Here is a 22,920-nt window from a genome sequence, read left to right on the forward strand (position 1 = left end):
CTCTCTGCGACAGCGCTTACAAAGCACCTGCACAGGGGCTGCCTGGCAGAGAGAAACCACCCAACACTGCACGAGCCGCAGCTCCAGACCCCTGTGGCCATCCCCGCTCCCTCTGCGGCACGGTGCAAGATGACATTCGGGGATCTCTGCACGTGGCCTCATCCTGCAGGTGTATCCAGCCAAGGACAACCTGGAAGGAAGATGTCCACTGGAAGTAAAAGCTTTTCCAGCCCCAACAGTGATGGCCCATACAGAACCCAGCAAGGCAAGGAAGGGTCCCGCAGCCCCAGCCTGCGGCCTCCAGAGCCCCTTGGGATGAGGAGTTGTTCCTCAGGTGTACTCTGTGTTTGGAGGCAAGCGAGGTTGGCTGAGGTTTGCTGCTTTGTTAATGGATGCTGGTTTTCTCCTCTTCAACCATCAACATCTTTTTGAACATAATGAGGGAAAGCAGCAGCTGAGAGAGGTCAGAGCTTGTCTCCTTTCGAAACAATGCGATGCAGAGAGCAAGGCAGACAAAGCTCTTCTGGAGTTACAGAAAAAGGACATTCATCCCAGCGGTGGTTTTCCCAGACGTATCAGTCAGATTTGGGCTCCAGTCCCGCAAATTAATTAGGATTAATGAAACCTAGTAACTCAGTCTATTCTCCAGAATTTAGACAGGGTTGCAATGGCCACAGAAATAGAAAAAAAGAGGGTAAAAGTATATGGAGATGCAGAGAGGAGAACACAGATTTTGCCATGGGATGATCTGTTCTAGAGATCACAGACCAGATCATCGAAGTCCTTTTCCAAAATTCAAAATTCTCAGTAAACAAGGAGTTGGTTGTGGGAACAGATGCTTAGGAAAGTGGGGGATTAATCTGCAGATCCTCCTGAAAGACTATGTTTCACTGCCAAGCACAGCTGGTCTCAAATCATGCTTCCGGACCTTGGCAAAGAGGTTTTCCCATCACCCCATACCACACAGAGGAACTGGAGGCAGGGAGGGAAGGACCCAAGGCAGCACCTCCTTACTTGGTTTTAGTCCCTTTCCATCTCCCCCAGAAGCTGGAGGATGGCAACAACAGAAAGTCAGCGAAGGAAAGATAAGCGAAGGGGAGGCTTAGATTCCACCTCTCCCTATTCCTGCCTATTCTTTGCCTATTTCTGTGCGAAACTGAGGTCACCACCGCTGCAGTGGGAGTGGACACGGACAGAGGGGAAAGCTTTAGTTGCCCACAGATGACTGACGGTGGCTTAGGTCTGGCTGCGCCCAGCCCTTCGGTTGCACACTGTCACCCTGCCACATTTGTCACCTTCGCACAGGTGGCAAAATGGACACGGCAAAGTCATTTGACCAAAAGAGCACCACGACTCCAGAGGAGGCTGCCAACCTGCCTTTCAGCCAGCTTTCCAGATACCTGCCTCATTTTTAAGCCCCTACACAGTAAAACCTGGCACCTATTTCCCTCTCTTCTCCCTGGTGACAGCGATAATATCAGCTCTCCCTCTGACCCACTTTGAAGTCAGTGCGTTTGATTTCAAGGGCAGAAAATCAAAGCGAGCAACAAAGCGCTTCCTGTGAGCATCGCTCCCATCCATTTAACGTGCCCGCTGGCAGGTGGGCGGCCGGGACAGGCTGGTAATCGAGGAAGCAACGATGTGTCTCCAGACCATATGTAGAGGGTAAGAGATGAGAAATTGCAATTTCTCTCATTGTCCGAGGCCAGGACTGGTCTCCTGAGACAGGTCTGACACAAGGCACTTTCAAACCAATAGTGCATTTTTCTTGCTTTTGGTGACCAGTGGGCAGGGGCCAAGGATATACCTATTTGCTCACCACAACCTCACCCCCTGCTCTAGTTGCACCTCTATAAAGAAAATACTTTCCAGCCTCCCAAAGCGCAAGAAGTTGCCAGATCAGAAGCTTGTTATTTATTACTTTCCATTCCTACAATCCTCTAGCCGGGAAGACTACATTAGGTTTTACTGAACTGCTGAAAAATCATGGCAATCTCTGACATCTTTATCAGTCATGGCAGAAGGATGCTGGAGCCGGGAAGGGAGAGTGCGTGTGCCTGAAGAGCACTGCTGTGTGCCTGTGGGAAGTCACTATAGCAACAGAGGAGGGGGAAAGCCCTCAGCAGCCAGGCAGCACGCAACAGGGACCAGGAGAAAGAAGAAAAAAAACCAAACAAAACCCACCACCAAAAAGAAACCCCTGCATAGAGGGGACCAAAAAAACCCCCCAAACCCACCTATTTAGAAATGCAAAATTGCAAGCAGTGGAGTAAAAATCTTGGGCGGGGAGGGGGAATAATAAAAACAGCTCTAACGGTTTCTGCTGGCTGTCATCAGGGATAAATCTGATACAGTCAAGGCATTTGAACGACTGACTCCCTGATACCACAGGCAGGACACCGTGTGTAACGCCTGCACCAACAACCAAGGGGGGACCCCATTGCTTGGATCCTGCCTCCATTCAGGAAGTACTTCTTGTTCCTTCCAGGAGGTGGGAAACTAGGCACAACTTTAGACTCCATCTGGAGCCACTGCTCAATTTTGAAGTCGACTATCAAAACAAATGCTAAAAACTGCAGCAAGAGACCATTTAAAAATAAACATGATTAAAATAAAATCTCAGTTAATAAGACAATAAAAAAGGAAGCAAAAAGTTAGAAATGTACTTGGAGAAAAAAGAAAAAAACTATTGCACTGATCGACTCATTTCAGAGCGCTAAGCAGCCCTCCACGGCTGTTTGATGGCAACAGGAGCCACAAGCACACACCATTTCTAGAAAGCAAACATATCAGCTCAGAGCAATTAAACCATTGCTTCTACAGATGTAGTCCTGGAAAGGGAGAACAAATTATTTTCCGCAGAAACTCCATCAGCGGCAATTCCCCTCTCAGCAGAGACCATTTCCAGTGTTGCTGTAGGAATTTTTACACTCCATTATCATACACCACCTGCACGTGCATGCTCATGTACTGCACACAGTATCTCATTCAGTGGAAGCTGCCACGTGTACAACTGTGACACTTAATAGACACCTACCTTCTGCAAAATGGTATGAGACATGGAAGCGTTGGCATGCACAATGATGGTAGCTGTTTTGTCGTCTCGGATCTCTTTTAGGAGAGGGGTAGGATCCCGACTGTCATCTAGCATCCGAACTGAGAGTGTGTCCTTGGAAATGAGGAACTGCCGAAGCAACTTCTCTAAGTTTAAAAGGCCTTCAAATAAAAGGGAGAAAAAAAACAGATACCTTTAAAGTTTATGCTTGGTTCAAAAAACACTTCTCCCACTACCCATAGCCATCCCCAGTAGGAAGCAGTCCTGCAGTTCTGTGTCTATGCGCTGCAAAGGAAAGGATTTGGGGCTGCAGCACAGGCTTGGGCCAGCAGGGAATGGGAAATGATGGAGCTACTCCGGCTCTTCTCCAGATAAAAAGTGGCCCCAAAAGCCTCTTGGGAAGAGATAAGATTGCTGATACAAATTCGCTGAGGACTTCAGAGTCCAGACAAGTTCTCCATTATCTTCCTGCATGCAGTGTTGTTCTGGTTATCGCTGGTTGCTGGAGGATGATTCCTCCTCCTAAGCCTTTGCATTACTAGCTCCCAAACTAAGTGCCCTGCAAGGCACAACTTGATAGACTTTGGAGATCTTGGAGCTCTCTGATGGGGAGCTGCTGTCTTCCAAGGGCATGTGTCCCTGGGGATGAAAAGCTCTGCTGAGAGTCAGGCAAAGCAGAGATCATTGCAAAAATACCACGAGGTCTACATTAAACAATTGTGAAAAAAATTGTGAGTATGGTCCTAGCACAGTGCAGAATTACTTGTGGACTGGGGATTCATGGAGCAACACAGAAGCCAATAATAAATCAAACAAACCAGCATATTTGGTGCTTTATGGGGAAATTAGAGAGGAAAGTAGGACAGTGTTCGCAGCCCAGGAGCACCATTACTGGGCAAGGTCTCTGGAGACCCACCTTCCACCTCCACGTCAAAGCTCTCCTCCCCCTCTTTCTGCCCTGCCATCTGCATTTCTGCCTCCCCCAAGCCCCCACGTGCCCCAGCACAGCGCAGCCCTCTGCCTCCTCGGGCAGCGTCTGGACGTGATCAGCCACGGGAAAAAGCCAGGACTCTGGCTACCTCGGCACTCCCCATGCAGTCTGCAGGACCGGGCTCTCCCTTCACGTGGGAGCTGAAGAAAAGAAGTAATACTTAGTGGGCACCCGCATGGATGAGTCCCGACTTCTCTGGACGTGTGCCCTATTGCCTTCGGCACTTCTGATTGAAGTTTCTTCCTGCAGCTAGGTCGTTGCAAGGGCTCCTTCCAACACGGCTTCCTTGATGTCTAATAAGACGTCAAAGCTCCTGCTGCAGCTTTTCTTAGTCAAGAAAGCATATTTGATAGTCTGTCTCTTCTATCCAGCTGCTGAGTTTCATGAGGAAATAATCTCCTGTCAAGTTTGACTGACCAGAAAGACCACCAGAGGTAATCATTAGCAAGACACAGACAGCTAGCGTGGTCACACATCCCGTCCCTACAGAAAGACAATCCAAAGAGAAGGGGGAAAGCTGAACTGAAGGAAACGGAAAAGAACAGAACTACCAGCAGAATCACACACTAGCTGGTGGAGGGGCAAAACCCATCCTAAAGTCAGAGCTCTACTCTTAACCCAACTGTACCTTTGACTGCATTCACCAGCAGGTCAGGGGCCGGGGAAGCGATACAATGCGATGTGATTAGCGTTAGAGAGTGCTGCTTTCAAGGACTCCCAGCACTTCACAAAGGTAGTAAAGCAGTGCATTAAAAGGGATACATCCAAGATGAGGAGCCTCTCATTCACAGTGAGAGTTTTCCAGCAAGCTATGTTTGCACTGAGCTCTTTACAATGCGTTTGCCTCTTACCTTTTCTCTGAGTACAGGGACTACAAAACCAGCAGTGGCCAGGACTTCTCTGGATCACACCAGCTTCTTTTTCTTTCTCACTAGCCTGTGAATTCGCTCCGTGTACAGGACACACGGACTAGCTCAAGTGAACAGTAAATTTTACCTAAGCCCTTCGTTTGATCCTTGCAAGGTTTATTTTCACTTTATTCCACATCTGCAAGGGACCAGACAGGTTGCTGCAAGTAACAGCCCTGAGAATACCAAGTTTACTTACAGCTCATCCCCACAAAATCTGCTGCTGCAAAACTGAGAAAGATTTTAAGAGCATTCTACTAACTTTATAAAAGTCTTGCATTAAAAAAAAGACATGGGAACTTACCCCTTTTTTCCACAATGATTTAAATTTCATGCCATTTAACACTGTACTCTGTAAGAAGCGGATGTTTAGGGGGAGGGGAGGCAGCACTAGATGCAGCTCCCCAAGCACTCACTACCAAACCTGCCCCCAGTTTAAGCCAGTGATGAGGGCTGAGCACACCCAGCCACTGACGCCAGGACCCACCGTTGCTGGCACTACAGCCTACAGACTGAAGTCGCCAGGACTATCACTGAACATAAAATACTTCTGCCCTTGGAGACCATTCCCAGGCAAACGTCACAGCGAAGCATGGGCTGGCAGCAGGGAGTGCTTGCACTGCAGTCGGCATGGAGCGCTGCCAGAGGTCGCGGCCCCGCAGTGCTTGGCTTTGGACAGACCTGAAGGAAAAGGGAGAGCTGCGCTACCCTGCGTGCCACCCTGCTGGTGGGAGAAGCCCAGGTTTATACCACAACGTGGCTTTCAAGGGGACAGAAGTTCACAGAAAGGGGTGGGTGTGTGGAGGGCAATCTTCAGCCGTCCCCTTTGGAAATGTACCTTTTCTATTTAATTTCCTGCAGAAATAAAATTAGATCCTGCTCCTTAATGCCAAAGGTTGTATATCTCAGCTGTAAGTTAATCTTGCAAACCAGAGAGCATCCCTCTGCCAACTGCTATGAGTTTGTGATTCACATCAGACCCTCAGCTTCCTCTTCATTCTTCTCTTTGCTGACTACATCTGCACCTCCGTTGCTGCCTTCTCCTCTAGCCCGCAGCTCACCGGGGCACAAGTCCAGGTAACAGAGCCACCCTGGCCTCTGCGGTGAGGAAGGCAGAGCCCAGCTGCTAAGTTTCTGAAGCACATCAGGCACGGAGAGGAGGAAGTGGGACCAGGGAAAAAAGGAAGCATTTGATCTCCTCCTTTGGTTCGAGGAAATTATAATTTCCAGCATGTTAGATCCTACCTGTAGCCTCCTGCTTGCAGCACCTCCTGTCATGTGGAGGGAAGTCTCTATTATCTGAAGAGATTCCTCTTTGTTTGATGATGAGAGGATGCGGGATGCTGCTGCTGACAGACTGCACTTCAGAAGGCTGTTCCGCAGGCCAAATGTGAGCAAGAGCTTGTAGACCCCTCCTGGCAACTTTGAAGTACTAAAGTGAGGACCACCCTGTGCGGAGAGGCTGCACCAGGCACACGCTGTTTGAACAGTCCTGTGGGGACCACAGGTACGCACAGAGGCAGGTCAATGGTTCAAGCTGGCCAGTGAGAAGTCCTGACCTTCCTTATTCTATTTTTCCTTTTCTTATACAAACATTTAGAGCTGGCAGCAGTAGCCCATCCCCAAGCTCTCTGCAGATATGGCCTCCCCTCTAGAGTGCCTGGCACACCTTACAGCCTGCTACCAGGGAACGCCCCTGGGAAGCAGGAAAGGCAGGACCTGAAGGCTTTTGTGAACTCCCACGTTCCTGCTTATTGTTCTTGCCTGTGAGGCTACTGGAGAGAAGGAGATGGGCTCCTTCTCTCCGAGCTTTCCCGACCAAGGCCCAGGGGACCAGCAGTTCTGTTCACGGTTGCACAGGATTTGTGCAGGTGCAATTCTTGACCCTGACGGTTGGGAAGAGAAATGGTGATTCCCATCATCCAGCCTTGCTCTTACACCAACAGCATCGCTTCAAACACCTCCCTGCGGCCCTAGAGCATGCACAAGCTTTTTGACCTCAGTGCCCTGGTCTCCCTTCCTAAGCACTGGCTGTTATTTCCTCTCCTCTGACAATCAGAGCACACAGAGTAGCTCCTGTGAGGTCTACGCACCCCTGTATTTGTCAGTGGTTGCCTGTTTGGGTTAAGGTTTCGGTGGAATCACACAAAGCCTTCCACGTCAGGACTTCAGAGCAATTCACAAACTAGCTACTTATTCCACACCACAGAGAAACTGAGTCACATAATCTTATTCTATTCACCACTGCATTACACTTAGGCTGGCCTAAGTCCATTGACTTTGAGGGTCATTTTCTGCTTCTGCCAGAAGAAATTACGATCAGTCCCGAGAGGAAGGATGTGACTCCTTACAGTGATAGTATGAATGTGACAGGATAGGACCCAGGAGTCCCATCACACAGCCTTGTACTTAAACCAAAGCAGACTTTCCCTCCTGGGATCTAAATATAACATCCCTCAAAACAGCATTTCCTCACTGATGAGCAGACAGCTCATATGCTCCCCTTATTTGCCTCCAAGCAACCTTCCGAAAGCCCAAAGTGCCTCGAGTTAGTTGTTTAAGGACTGTGCTTAGGAGCCCTGCTTGTCCTAAGGGAAAATGAGGGCTCGTGCTCCTACGTGAAGCTGGATTGTGCCTTTTCTGTGCTCCATTATAGTCAGAGCATGTTATGCTTCAAGCCTAGCTCAGATAAGGTCCTTACTGAGCACAAAGAGAAGGATGCATGAAAGGCACCGATCCCACCACTTCCCTGGGTCACGGAAGGACTCGGGTTGCACAGCGCATCCTAAATATTGAGTTATCCATGAATACCAGAGTAAAATAAACCGGACTGATTCAATTAAAAGGGTGTTATTTTAATGCACGCAATTTGGTTCCCAACGTTTTGATCCAGTTAAATGAAGTGAAATAAATCATACTAATACCAGGGAGGTATTTATATTTCAATGGGAGGCACCTGCATGTTTTGGCACGTAACTGGGGAGAAGGGCAGGGGTGTACGGCGGTGTGCTGATGTGTATGTGTGCTCCATGCCTGGCAGCAGCGTGAGGACAGAGCTGTGAGCATGCTGCACAGCAGGTGAGAAAACCTAATTATCTTTTCTTCCTTTTTTTTTTTTTTCCTTTTTGCTTAAGGTTAGACAATGAAAAATTCCAACACAAGAAGTAATGTAGGAGACCATTTGCATGATTTTAATTGCATAATTTAGGGTCAGGTCCTCTACTGGGGTAAATCTGAGCATGCCTACTGAAGGCAATTTACTGACTTATATCAGCTGAGGATGTGGTCTTGTCAGGGTACATAAAGCAAAAAGAAAAGGCAAAGATACTCTTATTCCTTCTGTCCCTGTGCAGGAATCTGCCACAACACTGCGTTACTTGCACAGCCGGTGGTGTGAAGTTTGCCCAGGGCTAGCTGGAGAGGATGCTGCCTTTCCTTTGTACCTGGCCCCACGGTCAGAGACTGCTAAGCTCTTGCCAGTGTCCCCAAAGCTATCACTGGATCCATGTGCTTATTCAAAGCCCCTCCTTCTAGGCTTGCTTGTATGGTAAACTCTAGTGCTAATGAATCTGGCTACAGGATAATAAAAGCAAAATAGACGTGGCTACTACACACCAGCTACCTACATACACGCTGACCTTAAAAAGCACAGGACACACTTTACTCTTTCTTACCACTACGATGCAGAGCCCGCTCCTGCCATATGAGAGGAGTTATGCAGAGATGAATATGGTCTCGCTGAGGTGAATGCTCCAGCGTCCAGATGCACAATTACCAGCAGATGTATGGCTGCAGAGCCCAAGAGGGTGTGCAGCGTATTGACTATTAATCAAGTCCTGCTTTTAGGCCACAAACTGCACGTGGGTTTGAGATAGACATATTTCAAAAAGCTTTACTTGCCTAAAATAATCTCCAGAAACAAGCCTAAGCCTTTTTTTCATTTCAAAAACCCATCTGTGCAAGCAAAACACTCTTCAGATTGTCAAACAGAAGGCAGGCGAGTCTCTCCCCCATCCCCTTTCCTCCTCTCACAAACACTGCAAACACCTCCACGGGGCAACAGGGTGGAAAACCTGCCCTGAAGGTCTCCGCTGTTTTGGGCTGCTCTGACCAAGTGCCTGCCTACTGCCAACAGAAGAGACCTTGCCACCACAACCAGGTGAGGCAAACACCCTGGGATGCAACAGCGAGGCAGCTCTCACGCGCTGCCTGTGGGACCTTCTCCAACAAGCACCAAACACGCAGGAGGAGATAGAACAGAAGGCACTGGGACCAGAGGGGCAGCCGAACCCAGCCTGGCAATGACTTATGACTTACATTCAGCTTTGGCACAGATGAGGCAGGCAGTGGTGCAGTTAAAGAAATTCAGGATTCCTGCCACAGCCACGCTGATATCGGTGTTGCTGGGGTGGAGGTTGAGGGTGGTGAACCGCTGTAGCTGCAGCTTCAAGAACTCCTCTGGTGCCACTTTGAAGTGAGGAACCTAAGTGAGGAGGAGGGGAAAGAAAACATAATTAAGGAGGAAAAAGAAATAAAAACAAGTAAATCTACCATAAAGGACCTTTGGTGTGAAATGCACAGCAGGCAGAAAGTGAAATATCCCAATAAAACTGCAGAAGCATCACTGGAGTGAAGAGAGGAAGGTGGGATTTGTGCAATAGCAGAGGAAAATAATTATCGCAGCACCAAGAAGCCACGGGAAGGAGTGGATCAGGAAAACTCTTGCTGAGCCACTCAGAGAAAGGCAACGGGGGCTGTGATTACAGCACAGGAAACCATTCTGGATGAGTTCAACCTAATTAGCTTGGGCACTAATTGTAGCCAGGCACACACTTCATTTCGGGTTTGCTGCCTTGGTAAATACGGAGGATGCTTTGCGGGGAGTTACATAGCCCATGCTGGAGACCCCCAGACCTTTGCTGTGTGCTAGATGGATGAAGTGCTGCAAATCCACCTATGCCTGCAGTACCAATGTGTCGTCAGGTAATTAGGAGAGATGAAGGGAAGAACAAGATGACCCTGCGCTGGCAAGGCTCAGGAGAGAGAGGAACAGATGCGGCAGCCAGAAGCTTTGGGCTTTTTTGATCAGCAGAGAGGTAACAGGTGGCCATACGGCGGGCAAGCTCCAACGGGACCGTAACCACAAGTCCTAATAATGCTGCACTTGTCATTAATACAGTGGAGCAGGAGGTGGGAGTGGGATGCCGTCTCCCAGGGAATTTGGGGAAGGGGGAGCAGGGAAGCTGCACGGGGGGACTGCCTGAGGGCTCCCTCCGAGGCAGCTCTGCTGCACACCTGGCAGTTTCGTGTAGAGGGAACGGGTGGGCAGACAGATCAAGCTCAGACACCGGGGGTTCAGCCAAGTAAGAAGAAGGAATATTGTTTTCCTTTTGCTGAGTGAATTATTTGGAAGAAATAGAAGACAGAGAAAGGGAAACACCTGCTTCGGCTTCATTAGGGGAGTGTCAAGTCCTCTTTTCCTCCATTATTAGTCGTTCCGGAAGCTATCTTCCCACGCCTCCCATCTCTCTCCTCTTGGGAAAGCCTGTTAGTAGGTTGTGATGGCTGCTTCATTGACAGCATAAGCTGTTTGGTTAGCAATAGGAAAGTTAAAGAGTAATAAGCTGCTATCTGCCTTGATTTCACTCTGCAGCCCTCATCCCGGGCTCTGTTAACAGGGAGAGAAGCAGACTGTAAGCGAAAGGCAAATTCCTTTAACCAGAGCAGACAGGGCAGCTCCAGCGTGCTGATCACTCTTGGGAGCCAGATGGAACCTGAGACTTGCAGCAACAACCACTTACAGAGAAGAGAGAGACGGAGACAGAGGTGAAGGCAGCCACCATCACAGCAGCTCCTGCAAGCGCCCAGAGCTGATCACAGCCCTGATTCAGAGCTCACCTTCAGTCCCAGAGCCCTCCTCTCCTTTCCAAGAGCTCTGCCCCAGTGCAACACCCCTCCCCAGACAGGAGGGAAGGAAATCTTTGGGCCAAAGGCACTAGAGGGGTAACAAGGGGTTCATCCCCCAGTTTCACCACAGGTGAGCATCAGGCCAGTCACTCCACCATCTGGTGCCTCGGTGGTAAAATGGGGACACTCTCATTTACCTGATGGATGGCTGTAAGTACAATGGCTCTGGCTGGGTTGCTGTATCACGTTTAACACAGCGGCATGAACTGATGCTACTGTGATATAAATCACAGGGAGTTACTGCAGGTTTACATCACTAGGAGGGCAGCTGAGATCAAACTTGAGAATCAAATACCCTACACGTACAATAGCACTCACCTTTCATTTCTGAAAAAAAATGAAGAGACTTAGATCAGAGACGCAGACTGAATAAGAATTTCAGGGGAAAAACACTTGCAATCTGTTGCTGCTGAGTTGCCTTTGCCTGGGATGAAGCACATGTCTGGGACATTTAACTGGAGAAAACACTACAAAATACTCTCAAAATACCCATCCTGCTGTATCCCAAAGCACTAGGTCTAAAAGATCTCTTCCATCTTCAACACTTCTGATTCTCAGGGAACAAAGAACAGCAGTCATTTGTGAATGCAAGTTACTTACAGTGCTCAGTTCCAGGCACTCCCCTCCTTGGAGGCTGGGCTCCAGAGAGAGACCACTAAATGACTGAGAGATGTTATCTGGCTTTAAAGGGATGAACTATGAGAAGAGAACTCAATTTCTTTTCCCGAGAGCAGAGCCAGATCAATGTAAGGTGGTTCAAGGCTTATAAAACATTAAATCAGGCACATAGTCTGGACACAGATAAAAAGTGTTTGCATTGATGGAACAGTAGCAGACAGAAAGGGGTGCAGCTTTCCAAGTATGCGCACAAAGTAATGTCACACCCAGGAACTTTGGCCGGGATGTGCATCTGCCAGGGCAAGCTGAGGTTTTTGCACCCCTCAGTCAGTGGGGACATGGTTTGCATCGGTGTCGCATGCGAAGGAAGCTGAAGTAAAAGGTGGTACAGATGAAAACAAGGACAAGGGAGGCAGAAAAGAGAGAGGAAATGGAAAAGGAGGAAGCTGCAAGAATATGTGCATTAGAAGGGGTGATAAACCAAGCTGTCAACTCAGCTCATTAGAAGCCATGGCAGAGCATGGGAAGGACGATATAACAGGTAAGATGACTACAGCAAGTCATCTTTGCCAAGGATGTCCTGGAGTACCATAGGCAGGTACCTCACTGCCCCTGTCTAATGAAGGTAACATCCCTGCTCTGCTTTGCAGCTGGGACATGGACAGAATACACTGGGGATGATGAGGCACGTGGACATCAGCTGGAGAGGGTTTGGGGAGCGCGGGTGGAAAGGAGAGGTGTGCATACCCAGAAATGATGACTGAGAAACGGAGCACCAGACTTGAACAAGAAATGCCAGAGGCAGACCCAGGCGAGGGAGAAGGCAGCGTAAGGCAGAGCTGGAAGCTGCAGCAAGCTATGCGGCTGTGGCTGGGACTTGGCATAGATGCGAGAGTCTCAAAACGAATCCCTTCAAGGCTGCAGAAAGCCCTTCTGCATGGGATCTGCACAGAGGCATTGCTGCTCGGTATAGTGGTAAATTAAAAAACCTAATCCATACTTACCTAAATCACCAGCAAAATGCTGTGTTCCCAGGGAGCCTGGGCACCAGGCAGCAGCCAGCGAGAAGCACTGCTGCGATCAGGGCTCACCAAGAACACCTTCGGTTTGAAGGACAACGTGCAGAAGGCAGAGCTGGGGAACGGGTCGGGATCTCTGCGGTGCCCCTTACCCACGGTGGGCAACTCCAGTCTCGCCCCAGGCCTGCCACGAACCAGCGGGGAGGAAGGAGCCAGGGCTCCTGTGTTACCCTCCCAGCCTTGGGCAGCCGCTGGGCATTGGGGCCAAGTCAGTCGGCGCAAGGGCATAGACTTACTCCAACACGGGACATTTCCACTTACCTCTTTCTCCCCACAGATATTGCTGATAATAGAGCTTGAGGCTGGGCTTGAGGAAGGTCCCAGGACGCCTACCACTCCTTTTGGGAGAATCTGGCACACTGCGGGCATCAGAGAGAGAAAGCATGCATTAGAGTTCATCCTCAATTTCTAGCTGACAGTCATGCTTACAGTGCCTGCTGTGCCTTACTAAGGACACAGTATCGTCTCCTTCACTCACACAACATACTCCCTGCCATTTATCTCCCCCCAAAATCCCTCTATTCCCTCTGAAGCACTGTCACCCTGCCTGTGACACCTGCCCCTCCATCTTTCCCCCGTCTTTCTAAATCCCACCTGAACTCTCCCCAAAGCCCTGGTATCCTCATCTCTGACTCAGAACTGGGGTCTCTCTCCTGTAACATCCCTTTTTGGCCCCATCTGCTATGCTCCAAGATAAAACATTAACCAAAGTTTATGGAAGATGCTAAACACAGCAGTGACCTAGCTTCAAAGCATCACGTAGCAGCAAAGAAACTTGCATGAATTTCTTCCCTCATCCTCTGCAGAGCTCAATGGTAATAATAAGGATCGTGTATTACTGGTTTTCATTTGTTTTTTTCCTGGCAGTAGATAATCTTCTGGCTCTGTGCCACCAAGGTTAGCAGAACAATAAAAAGACCCTGACAAAATGAAAAGTTAAATCTCTTCCCTCAAGCTTCCCGGGTTAAACTGCAACCTTTTGTCCTTTTAATTCACAGCACAATTTCAGCTAAATGGCACTCCAAGGACTACCCCAGCTGGTGTCACCTCCCCGCTGCCATCCCAATCAGCCACGTCGCTCAGAAACGCTCCTCCAGAGCAGCTTGAGCAGGCAATGCCTTGCGAACAGAAGGCGAGAGCCCCTCGTGCCTGAACCCCCGGACTCTGAAAGGCTCATCTGAACATGTGCTGGCCACGGCTTGTTCTGAAATACCAGACCTGCCTCAGCATCGCCATGCGCTCCGCTCCTTTCTCCCCAGACAAAGCCACATTTGCTCAAGTGGTGTCAAGTGACTGCTTTCTGAAGAAAGAGGACACCATGGGGGAGAAAGGAGGCACCCCGACTACTTATCAGTGCTGGCAATTGCAAGCTCACAACATTTTCATATGTAAAAACTAAACCACCGTATCACAAAGCTGAGATTTTAAAGACAGTGCCCCTTCAGTATCAAATGGCTGGTCTGTTTCAGAGCACCATCCTCACTGCAGGTCCCTGGCTTACATCTCAGACAAGCTTTTGTGACGGTTGTAAAAAGTTATCTAGATTCAGCAGCCGGAAAAAAAGGAGCTAGAAAATTTCAAACCAGAACATATTTTTTGTAGCGAAGGGAATTCATCATCAAAACTGTTGTACTACATATCAGAGCAGGTTTTCTTACCGACTTCAAGTCTTTAAATCAAGGCTGGATGTGAAATGAGAACGTATATCGCGCTTGGGATTTTTTTAGAACAGCGAGCTATGGGGTTGAGTGTAGCGTTCAGCAAGTGAATCTCTACATTGCCTGCAGAAGATAAGATCGGCTAATCAAGGTGGTCATCTCTGGCCTTAGACTTCATAACTCTCCGTAGCCTCACGACTGGAATTTGAGGCCAAAAGCTGAGGACTTAGTTTGTCACTTTGGGGAACTGGTTTTAGTTCTCTCCAAGTGCTACTTGAAGGAAAAACTCCATACACTACTAGGTCCCTATACATACTGATTGCTCTGACTTCTTACAGAAAGTGCCAATGATATGCAAACATCTTCTTTTGGGTTTTCCTTCCTTCCATGCTCTCTCACCCTCCACCATCTCAATCTGCTACAGAATGAGTGATATTTTTCTGTGGCATCTTCAAAGGAATCCAGTACTTGCTTTTCCTCTGTGCTTAAAAATTTACAGGCACTTACACCTCTTCAAAAGATCCTTTTAAATAAGAGCACCAGCAGTTTGAAACCCCGCTGCATGCTCTCTCAGCAGCACTCATCAGTCCCTCTCAGCTGCAGCAGACCCTTTGGGTGCTCTGCAGTTCAGCATCTAGGAGGAAGGAGCTGCTCCAAGTCCTCTTTATCCACAGGTCATTAGGGCAAAAGTCCTGGGGGGGATTTTGTTGTGCATGCAGGTGAAAGTTTGGTGAGCACTTTCCTTCTCATCTCTGAGAAGAGATGGTATCGAGAACAAAAAGTGGGTTAAGTAGTCATAGCAACAGAGTTGCAACAACTGTCAGAAGAAAAAGACCTGGCTTATCACTCTAAGGGTGAAACATCCAGTAAAATGAAGGAAAATGAATGGCAACAAAGTGGAGGTGCCTCAGGCAAAGGTTTTGACCATGTTTGGAAAGCTTCTCTTGTAATCCAAACACATTTCATACTTCAGAACATTACCTGGTGCTCTTAGTGTCCCACAGGGAGAAAAGGCTCAACCTTGCTACCATCATGGGCGCTGCGGATTCAGACAACCACTTGCAGGGATGTAGAAATGTCGGCCCTGTACCAAAAATACATCCCCGATAACGGCACGCACTATAACCACAGATACTGGTGTAGCCCCTGCCACTCAAGTCTCTTCATACTTCAACACATGGGTGCCATGTAAGCTATATGCTGTGCAGGACACATTTTTGATTGCTGCAGACCCGGACACCTCTGCCCAAGATCATGTCCAATTTTGATTTTTTTTTAGAATTCAGTACCTCAAGAAATACTGGACATTGAAGTGACATCACGTTAAAAACCTCTTTATCATAAGATGGGACATGGGTACTACTGATCATCCTTGACCTGAAGGCCTGAGATGTCCCAAACTTCTTATTCCACTTTTACAGACTGCCTGCACTCAGCTGTTCTAAGTTAACATCCTTGAGGACAGTGGGACAGAAAAACAAGAAACAGGCTTAGCAAAGAGATTTCTTAACAACACTCTTAAAATACATAGATCTTTGAAAACGAAACATCCCAGGGAACACCTTTCTCTGCTGAGACCTGCACTGCTTTAGGCAGGACAGGATCCCTCCTCCCATCACTCGGGGGCAGCTTCTCGGAGGTGTGAGCTGCTGACGGTTGCTGCCTTTCTACTCGTATGTGGACGTCTCTGCCTCTGCTGCTTGTGCAGCTCAGATGTCCCGTTACGGTACCTCCGTCTATGCCAGTTATGGCTTTGCCCAGAAGCTGGGAGTGGGGTCAGAGGCTCCTGTCCCCCTCCCCAGCACAGGCTACAGCCTGGAGCTAGGAGGTGACCCTCACGCAAGCTCAGGTGTGCGTTCAATGTGCAATGCAAAACGGTGACCCTCCTTTCATACTAGCAGGTCTGCCCTGCTACATAAGCGAGAAAGGGCTGCATTCAATGGTTTCCACAAGTATATTTACGAATTAAGTACAGGTCTGGACACTCAGGAAACAGCAAGATATGTTTTAAAGGAAGATGGAAATACGTGCTTATTTTTGAACATGAAAAAGCACAACAACAAATGAGTAGCTCTTGTATTATATATGTATGTACATCCACTTAGCCACGGTCAGATAGTGCCTTTCACCTCCTGGGATCTCAGGGCACTTAGCAAGCATTTCCATGAACCCTCCCTGTTCAAAGCATGGCTGAAAGCGCTCCGGTGAGAGCATCCACCCACGGTGCAGAGCACAGCATCTCTTTCACTGCATACAGATACCTGATACAAGGTTTTCAAACAGCATGCAAAGAAGATTCCTGCCCATAATTGAAAATAAATGAGCAGGGAAGGTATGCAATTACCTCAACGTTCACAGGATCACAAAACATATCAGAGGATCTTGAATGACAGGGACTGGTCAGGACGGGATTCTCTTACAAAAAACACCAAGTGCACAAACAGACGGCGTTACAGAGAGTGCATCCTGCACCATGGCTCCAAGACTGCTCCCTGCAGCATCCTTTATGCTTCTTAACGAGAACCCGCAACCAGAGCAGGCTTACATGTGAAATCCAACAGGATCACAAAAATAGTGGGACAGTTAATTGCACATCCAAGCCACTGTCACTGAAAGGACGTATCAGGCACTTTGAAATATTGGTGTGAATAAATAAAAATTAAAAATCCTCCAGTTGCTCGCTCACTCTGACTGCTGACCTGCCCCGAGATGTTTGGATTAACAACAGAAAGATGCTTAAAAGACTGAGGAGATGATAGGGGACAGGGTGACAAGTAGAAAATTTGTCCCTCCCTGGACATCAAACGGAATAAGGTGTTTTAGATAAAGACATGATTAAACTAGTCATTTTGGTTCTCCATAAAAGGAGTTGAAACATCAAACACAAAGAGAGAACAGGCTTTACTTATAATGGCAAAAAAAGCTCTATCCATAACCTTTCACTGCAAGCTCATTTCAAAACACAGGACTTTACAGATGTTGCATACAGGAACAGGCAATGTTTGTTTTCATTCATATATAACACGGAAATGGCAAACCATGCATGAATGTGATTAAGACTGACTCATATTTTACCTGCTATAGCAATTGTGATTTTGTGGCCCCCTACAGTAAGATGCCTGAGTCAGTCAGGAGGAAAAAAGAAAGAAAAACAGCTCAACGCTGAAATAAAAACTAACTCTCAAAAGGTCTTTCTTCTCTTGATGCACTAATTGTGCACGGAATATCACTGATGGGGTGTAATCACAGCATTCCTAGATCAGTCGGCTAAGCATGCTAGCTGTGATATTTAAGGGTGATTCAAAGGGCATGAAATTTGAGAACAGTATTAAACAGATGTATAACAGCTTTGCAGTCATAGGTTAAAACATCTAAACTGCTTTTATTAATATTACGTGTGATAACAAATATCAGTGCCATATTAAAGCTGAGACGTCAGATATTTGAAAGCCATGAAAGCCTTGAAATTTAAGTTGAAGGATCTGATTCTCCTCTGCTACCAGTATAAATCAAGAATAACTTCAGCGACATTAATAGCGGAGCCATACAGAATCCAGCTTTTTCCTTTTGTAAGAAATGCTTCAAGACATTTTTCCCTCTGAAGAAAAGGCAAATAACATATTGCAAAATTATGCGAATACTCACTTCACCAAAATCAAATCAGTTTGCTCCGATTTCTACTTTTTATATTCTATAAGTCAAAGTAAAGAAAACAAAGAAAATCACCCAGAGGTGAAAATTCCAAATGGAAGATTGCCTCTTCCTCACTTATCCCATTTCCATGTTCTCCCCAAACACCACGTTTGCTGAAATCAACAATTTCTCGCATGATACTTCATTCTCAGCAAATTAGTATTCTTCTGCTTGAAAAGCGTTCCAACAGAAAAATTTCTGAGCAGTGTTACAGGGGTGCAAGTGAGAAAGAAATCCCGCTCACGATCTTTACCGCAGCTCTGGGGTCACTTGGCAATCGAGCTTGTTTCTTCAGCAAAGCTAAATAACAGAAACACTGCTACATGCAGAAGATTTATGAGAGAGTAAGAAGAATGGAACTAAAAATGCTACTGGTTCTTCCAAAGGCTAAGGCAAGCAAGCAATTTTCTCATTTCCTAGGAGGCTCGCTGGGAGATTTGGGATCCTTACGGGGGCAAACTGGGCATGTACTTGGAAACACAGGCAGCCCCCATCCCTTCTGCACAACCCGGCCAGTGAGATGGGATCTGCCCTACGGCTGTGCCAAATGAGGGCAAAGCAGGATGCGCACAATCCTGAACAGATAGAAAAGACAAAAGTTAAAAGAAAAAGTTAAAAGAGATGAGGGATCTAAAAAGGTGGAGAACTGCTGTTTTAAACAGTCCCTGTGATGCTGCATGTGATTATCTTAATCTAGACTGCCTCATGGGTGACAGGCTCTATAAATAGACATACAGGTACTTGCTGAAATGCACTTTATTAACTGAACGCTTCTATAAATAATGCAAACGCTAATTCAGGAAATGAAGGAGCGATCTGCTGATCTCACAGGCCTATTGAGCCCGTTCTGCCGGTTACCCAGAGACCTGCTCCTGCGCAGCACCAGGTACGTGGCTCCACGGGGCCTCCCAGGCACGGGGATGCTCAGTGCTGCGCAGAACAAACACCAAAGCTGTGTGAAAAACCAGCCCACTCTAGACCACAACACACTACCACACCTTTCTGGGATACCCTGCAGACTACACAGGCTTAGAACAGAGAACCATTATTTAAAATTATTTCTCCAGCTTTTTCAAGCCAGCTTGTAATAAAAAAAAAAAAAAAATCATAGTCCTCCCCGGAACTCTAAAAGTCGTCTCAAAAATTATTCTAAAGGGAAGCTATTCTATTCCAAGGGATTTTCCCTCTTACAGGAAGAAGCTATTATAGATCTTTTTAGTTTCTTTCACTTAGACTCCTGAGAGGTCTGTGGGACACTAACCATCAATTCCTTTTTTATTCATCAGCATGTGTCTGATATGTTGGGCATCTAGAGGAACACCTATAGTATAGACCTGATTGCGTTAAGGGACTTTAAAGCAACATGGAAAGCATACTGCTCTTTCAAAATTAGCTCTTTTTAATCCACATGATTTTAAACATCACTTGAAAACTTCACTTTGTGTAAACAAATCCACTGGCAATCTAAAGCACTGGAAGAGCTATCATGTTTGCTGACACATGGCGTTCTGTGGGGTTTTAAAAATAACTTAATTGCACTGAACTTGCCCAGAGTCTCTTATTTGCACACCATTAAGTACTTTACAAAGGAGCATCACCTCCTGTATGATTACATCTGTTTATTGACACACACATTAAAGAAAATAATTTGTCCCAAGCCGCTGAGCTAAATGGCGGCAAAGCTTATAGGGGACCCAGATCCTCTCAGTCCACACCAGGGCTCACCTCACAACACCATGCTAAACCTTCAAATGAAAACTGGTCTTGGCACTTGTCCTCCAAGCCTAACCTCCCCTTACGTGCCACTGTGCCCCTGTGGTGGATACACCCAGGCAGGGCCAGCCCTTGCAAACGCTTGGCTGGCGCTGAACACGGCGCAGTGTGCTGCTAAAGGTCCCACACACCTCCCGAGGGGATGCTGCGCCCGCATCCAGACCGTACCAAACCCCTGCACCAAACCTGACTGCACTCGGGCAGCCAGGGCAGGCCTGGGGGCTTTGCAGAGATACACTTTCATGCTAGCCTGTGTTGATCTTTCAAGTGCTGATAGAGGAGCCGAGAGGTGCTTTTTACCCTGCATACCCACCTTCACTATCACACAGTTATCCTCGGCAGCAAGCGCAGTGTGCCAGACACCTCCTGCGAGCCAGTGGAGAGAAGAACTGCAGAAGGACCAGCTACATGGAGGGGTACTTACTGGTTTCTGCCGTCTCGTACTCGCTGTCTCGCAGCAGCTCAAAAATGTCCACCTCCACTTTGGCTTTCCCCACCCGCTCGGGTTCGCGGTTGATGCGGTTCTTGGCCAGGGTGATGGAGAGCCTCTCCCCTCTGCTGCACTCCATGGGGTCATCCAGGATGGCAGCTGCAGGAGCAAAGGCGTTGGCAGCAGTTAGGCTTGACAGGGACTCAGCCCGGCTCCGTGCACCTCCCCATCCCCCCGGTCCCCAGCACCTCTTCGGGATCTCCACTGCACGCAAGCAGCCAGCGCGTTGGCACTTCTGCTCCTGCCACCGCTATTGTTAGTGCATCCTCCCTCCCACGCACGGCCTTTCCCGCTGCTTCGCCCACTTCCCAGGTCTTGCCAGACACGTAGGTGGCAAAATCTCTGCAGCAGCAGCTGCGTTACCTGCCGGCTCGCTGTAGCACGACACGGCTGCCTACGCTGCTGGGGTCCTGGCGGTGCTCAGCACCCACTGCAGCACGGGCGTGCACCCGCTCGCCCTGGGTGCCCCTAAAGAGGGACATCCAGCTGTGCAGCCCCAAGCAGCCTGGATCTGGGCGCTGCCTCACATCCCAACAGAGGAAGAACGTCCCCAGATAGCCTCGGTTCGTTCGTTTGAGAAAGCGTTGGTACGGTGCTGATAGCTGGAATATTTCAGGAAGCACGTGGGCAGCCGTGGGTGGGAAGGGACAAATATTTTTCAAACAGAAAGCACTTGACTCTTGAACTCGGCTCCTGGGCCTGCCCACTCAAATCTGTGTAAGGCAGAGGAAGATAGTGTGGGGTATTATTTTTATTTTCTTGATGGCAGGCAAAAAGAAATTGGAGTTGAGCATTAACCACAGTGTTTCATTATGAGCTAGCACAACTTCTGCACCGCAGTGGGTTTATCCTTGCTAGTAGGAGGTCTCCTCCCAGAATGCAGCTATTCAGTCGTACCTGGCAAAGAGCAGCGCTGGTTTTTGTTGTGTGTATTAGAAAGGCACCAATGCTTATCTTCCCTTCCCAAAAATCTCTCCAAAGGGAGCGATGCCATTCAGAACTGCTCAGGTGTAGATGGAGTCGCAGCTCAGCACCGAATCACGCCCCACACTGCATAGGTTAGCAAAGCAGGGATTAGTGGGGCTCTGCCAGTTTGTGTGTCATGGAAACATGGAACTAACTACAGAAGCTAGGTGCCTTGTTGAAGCTTTGAAACATGTCATTGTGCTGCTGCAGGCTTGGTTTTGAGGTTTGTTTTTTTTAGACAGGGAAATTCAGAGTGAAACACGTAAATCAGCTGGCAGCTGAAGTAAAGCACATCAGCTATAAATGGGAGGTATCCTGCCTCCCTAGGAGCAAGGGCTGGGAGCAGAGTCGAAGGATACACACATTTTGAAGACATAGCTAACTGGGACCACTGTTAAAGAAGCACAGTGATGATGTGCTGTAGGTGAGACTGAGATCACATTCCTCAGATGGCTGGTTTGTGCCTTGGAGGTCCTCATCGCTCCCCCACTGCATAAGCACCCACCACCCTTCATTGCCACCAACACACAGAGCCTCTGACACAGCCCAGCCCAGTGAAGAAACCTGTCTCGGGTTCAGGCTCCTACTTTGGCTTTCCTGCCTCTGAGACTTGCTTTGAACCCACCCAAATCTCAAAGCATAGCCCAATTTCAACAACCACCTTGCATCACGTTTCAGGGTTCTTTTCTCAGCCTTGCTGTGCTCGTCCCAGTGGGAGCTCTTCTCTCATGACAAAACTGCAGAGCATCTCTGCTTCCCAGTCCTGCCCTAACCCCAGCTGTGGAAGGTAACTAGATACCAAATCCACTGGTGAAGCAAAGGTGGTCCACGCTAACCTGATTTACTTTGTATCACGATGATATCCACTCAAGAACTCCTTCTCTTCCTACTCTTCCCCAGTTTTATGGGAGCTAAACTGAACGAAGTACTGATAAAGCAACACACAGCAATACGTCTTGTATGATATGCACAGATGTCTTGGCGAACATTCCCAGTCCTTCAGGCGACACCATCTCCTCTGCTCCGCTAACACGCAAGCACCATCATTATCTGCAAAGCTAGGGCAGTTAATCTCAATCTCATTACGCAAGAAAAAAGTTTGTGCTTTCCTCTAAGGCCAGGAGCATGGATCACAGGTTTTTTAATACATCGATATGCCTGGTGACTGCTCGTAATTACAAAGAAGCTGGGAGACTAAAGTGCCCCAACAAGCAGCTTGCTCAGCTCCCCACTTCTCTAGGAAAGCAGCAGCAGACAGAGAAGAAAGTCCTGAACGGGACCCCACTTTCTCATACACAAAACTGTTTGATGTGTGTAAACATTTCACTGTGGCCCTGTTTCCAGGAAAGGCTAAAGCAATGTACTGAATCTGATGAACATCACAAAATGCTTCTTACGTTCCAGGTGCTGACATAGCAAAATTAAAGATCAGTGGTGGGGGAGTGCATGTCAGCGTTCTTAGATTCATTATTTTCCAATTTAAAGCTTCAAAATCATTAAATGGGACAACATTTTCAAGTATATTCTTCTATTGTCAGTTTTCAAACAAAACTCATTTCCACTAATGTATAGTTAAATACATTTTAAAAATAAAAGAGTTGAAACCAAAGCATTTCAAATAATTTCTTCAGGCCACGTAGGCACAAATGTTTGCATAAACATTTTTTGTCTCTATTCAGGATGGGATTTTCCATTCTCATTTTTGGAAATCTTAAAAATTTC

The 22,920-nt window shown here is 47.8% G+C and overlaps 1 protein-coding gene across 1 annotated transcript in view; it reads right to left on the reverse strand.

The window, feature by feature from the left end:
- Positions 1 to 22,920, reverse strand: part of GRIK4 (glutamate receptor, ionotropic, kainate 4) — a 140,669-nt gene that overhangs the window by 61,123 nt on the left and 56,626 nt on the right. The window contains exons 2-5 of the mRNA XM_009330401.1: positions 20,167 to 20,331; positions 12,880 to 12,977; positions 9,272 to 9,437; positions 3,038 to 3,216 (exon numbers count right to left, since the gene is read on the reverse strand). Of these exons, the coding sequence (XP_009328676.1) occupies positions 3,038 to 3,216; positions 9,272 to 9,437; positions 12,880 to 12,977; positions 20,167 to 20,331 (608 nt within the window). The remainder of the gene's footprint in view (positions 1 to 3,037; positions 3,217 to 9,271; positions 9,438 to 12,879; positions 12,978 to 20,166; positions 20,332 to 22,920) is intronic.

The sequence above is a fragment of the Pygoscelis adeliae genome, unplaced genomic scaffold, assembly GCF_000699105.1.
Source record: "Pygoscelis adeliae isolate BGI_AS28 unplaced genomic scaffold, ASM69910v1 Scaffold608, whole genome shotgun sequence".
Lineage (NCBI taxonomy): Eukaryota > Metazoa > Chordata > Aves > Sphenisciformes > Spheniscidae > Pygoscelis > Pygoscelis adeliae.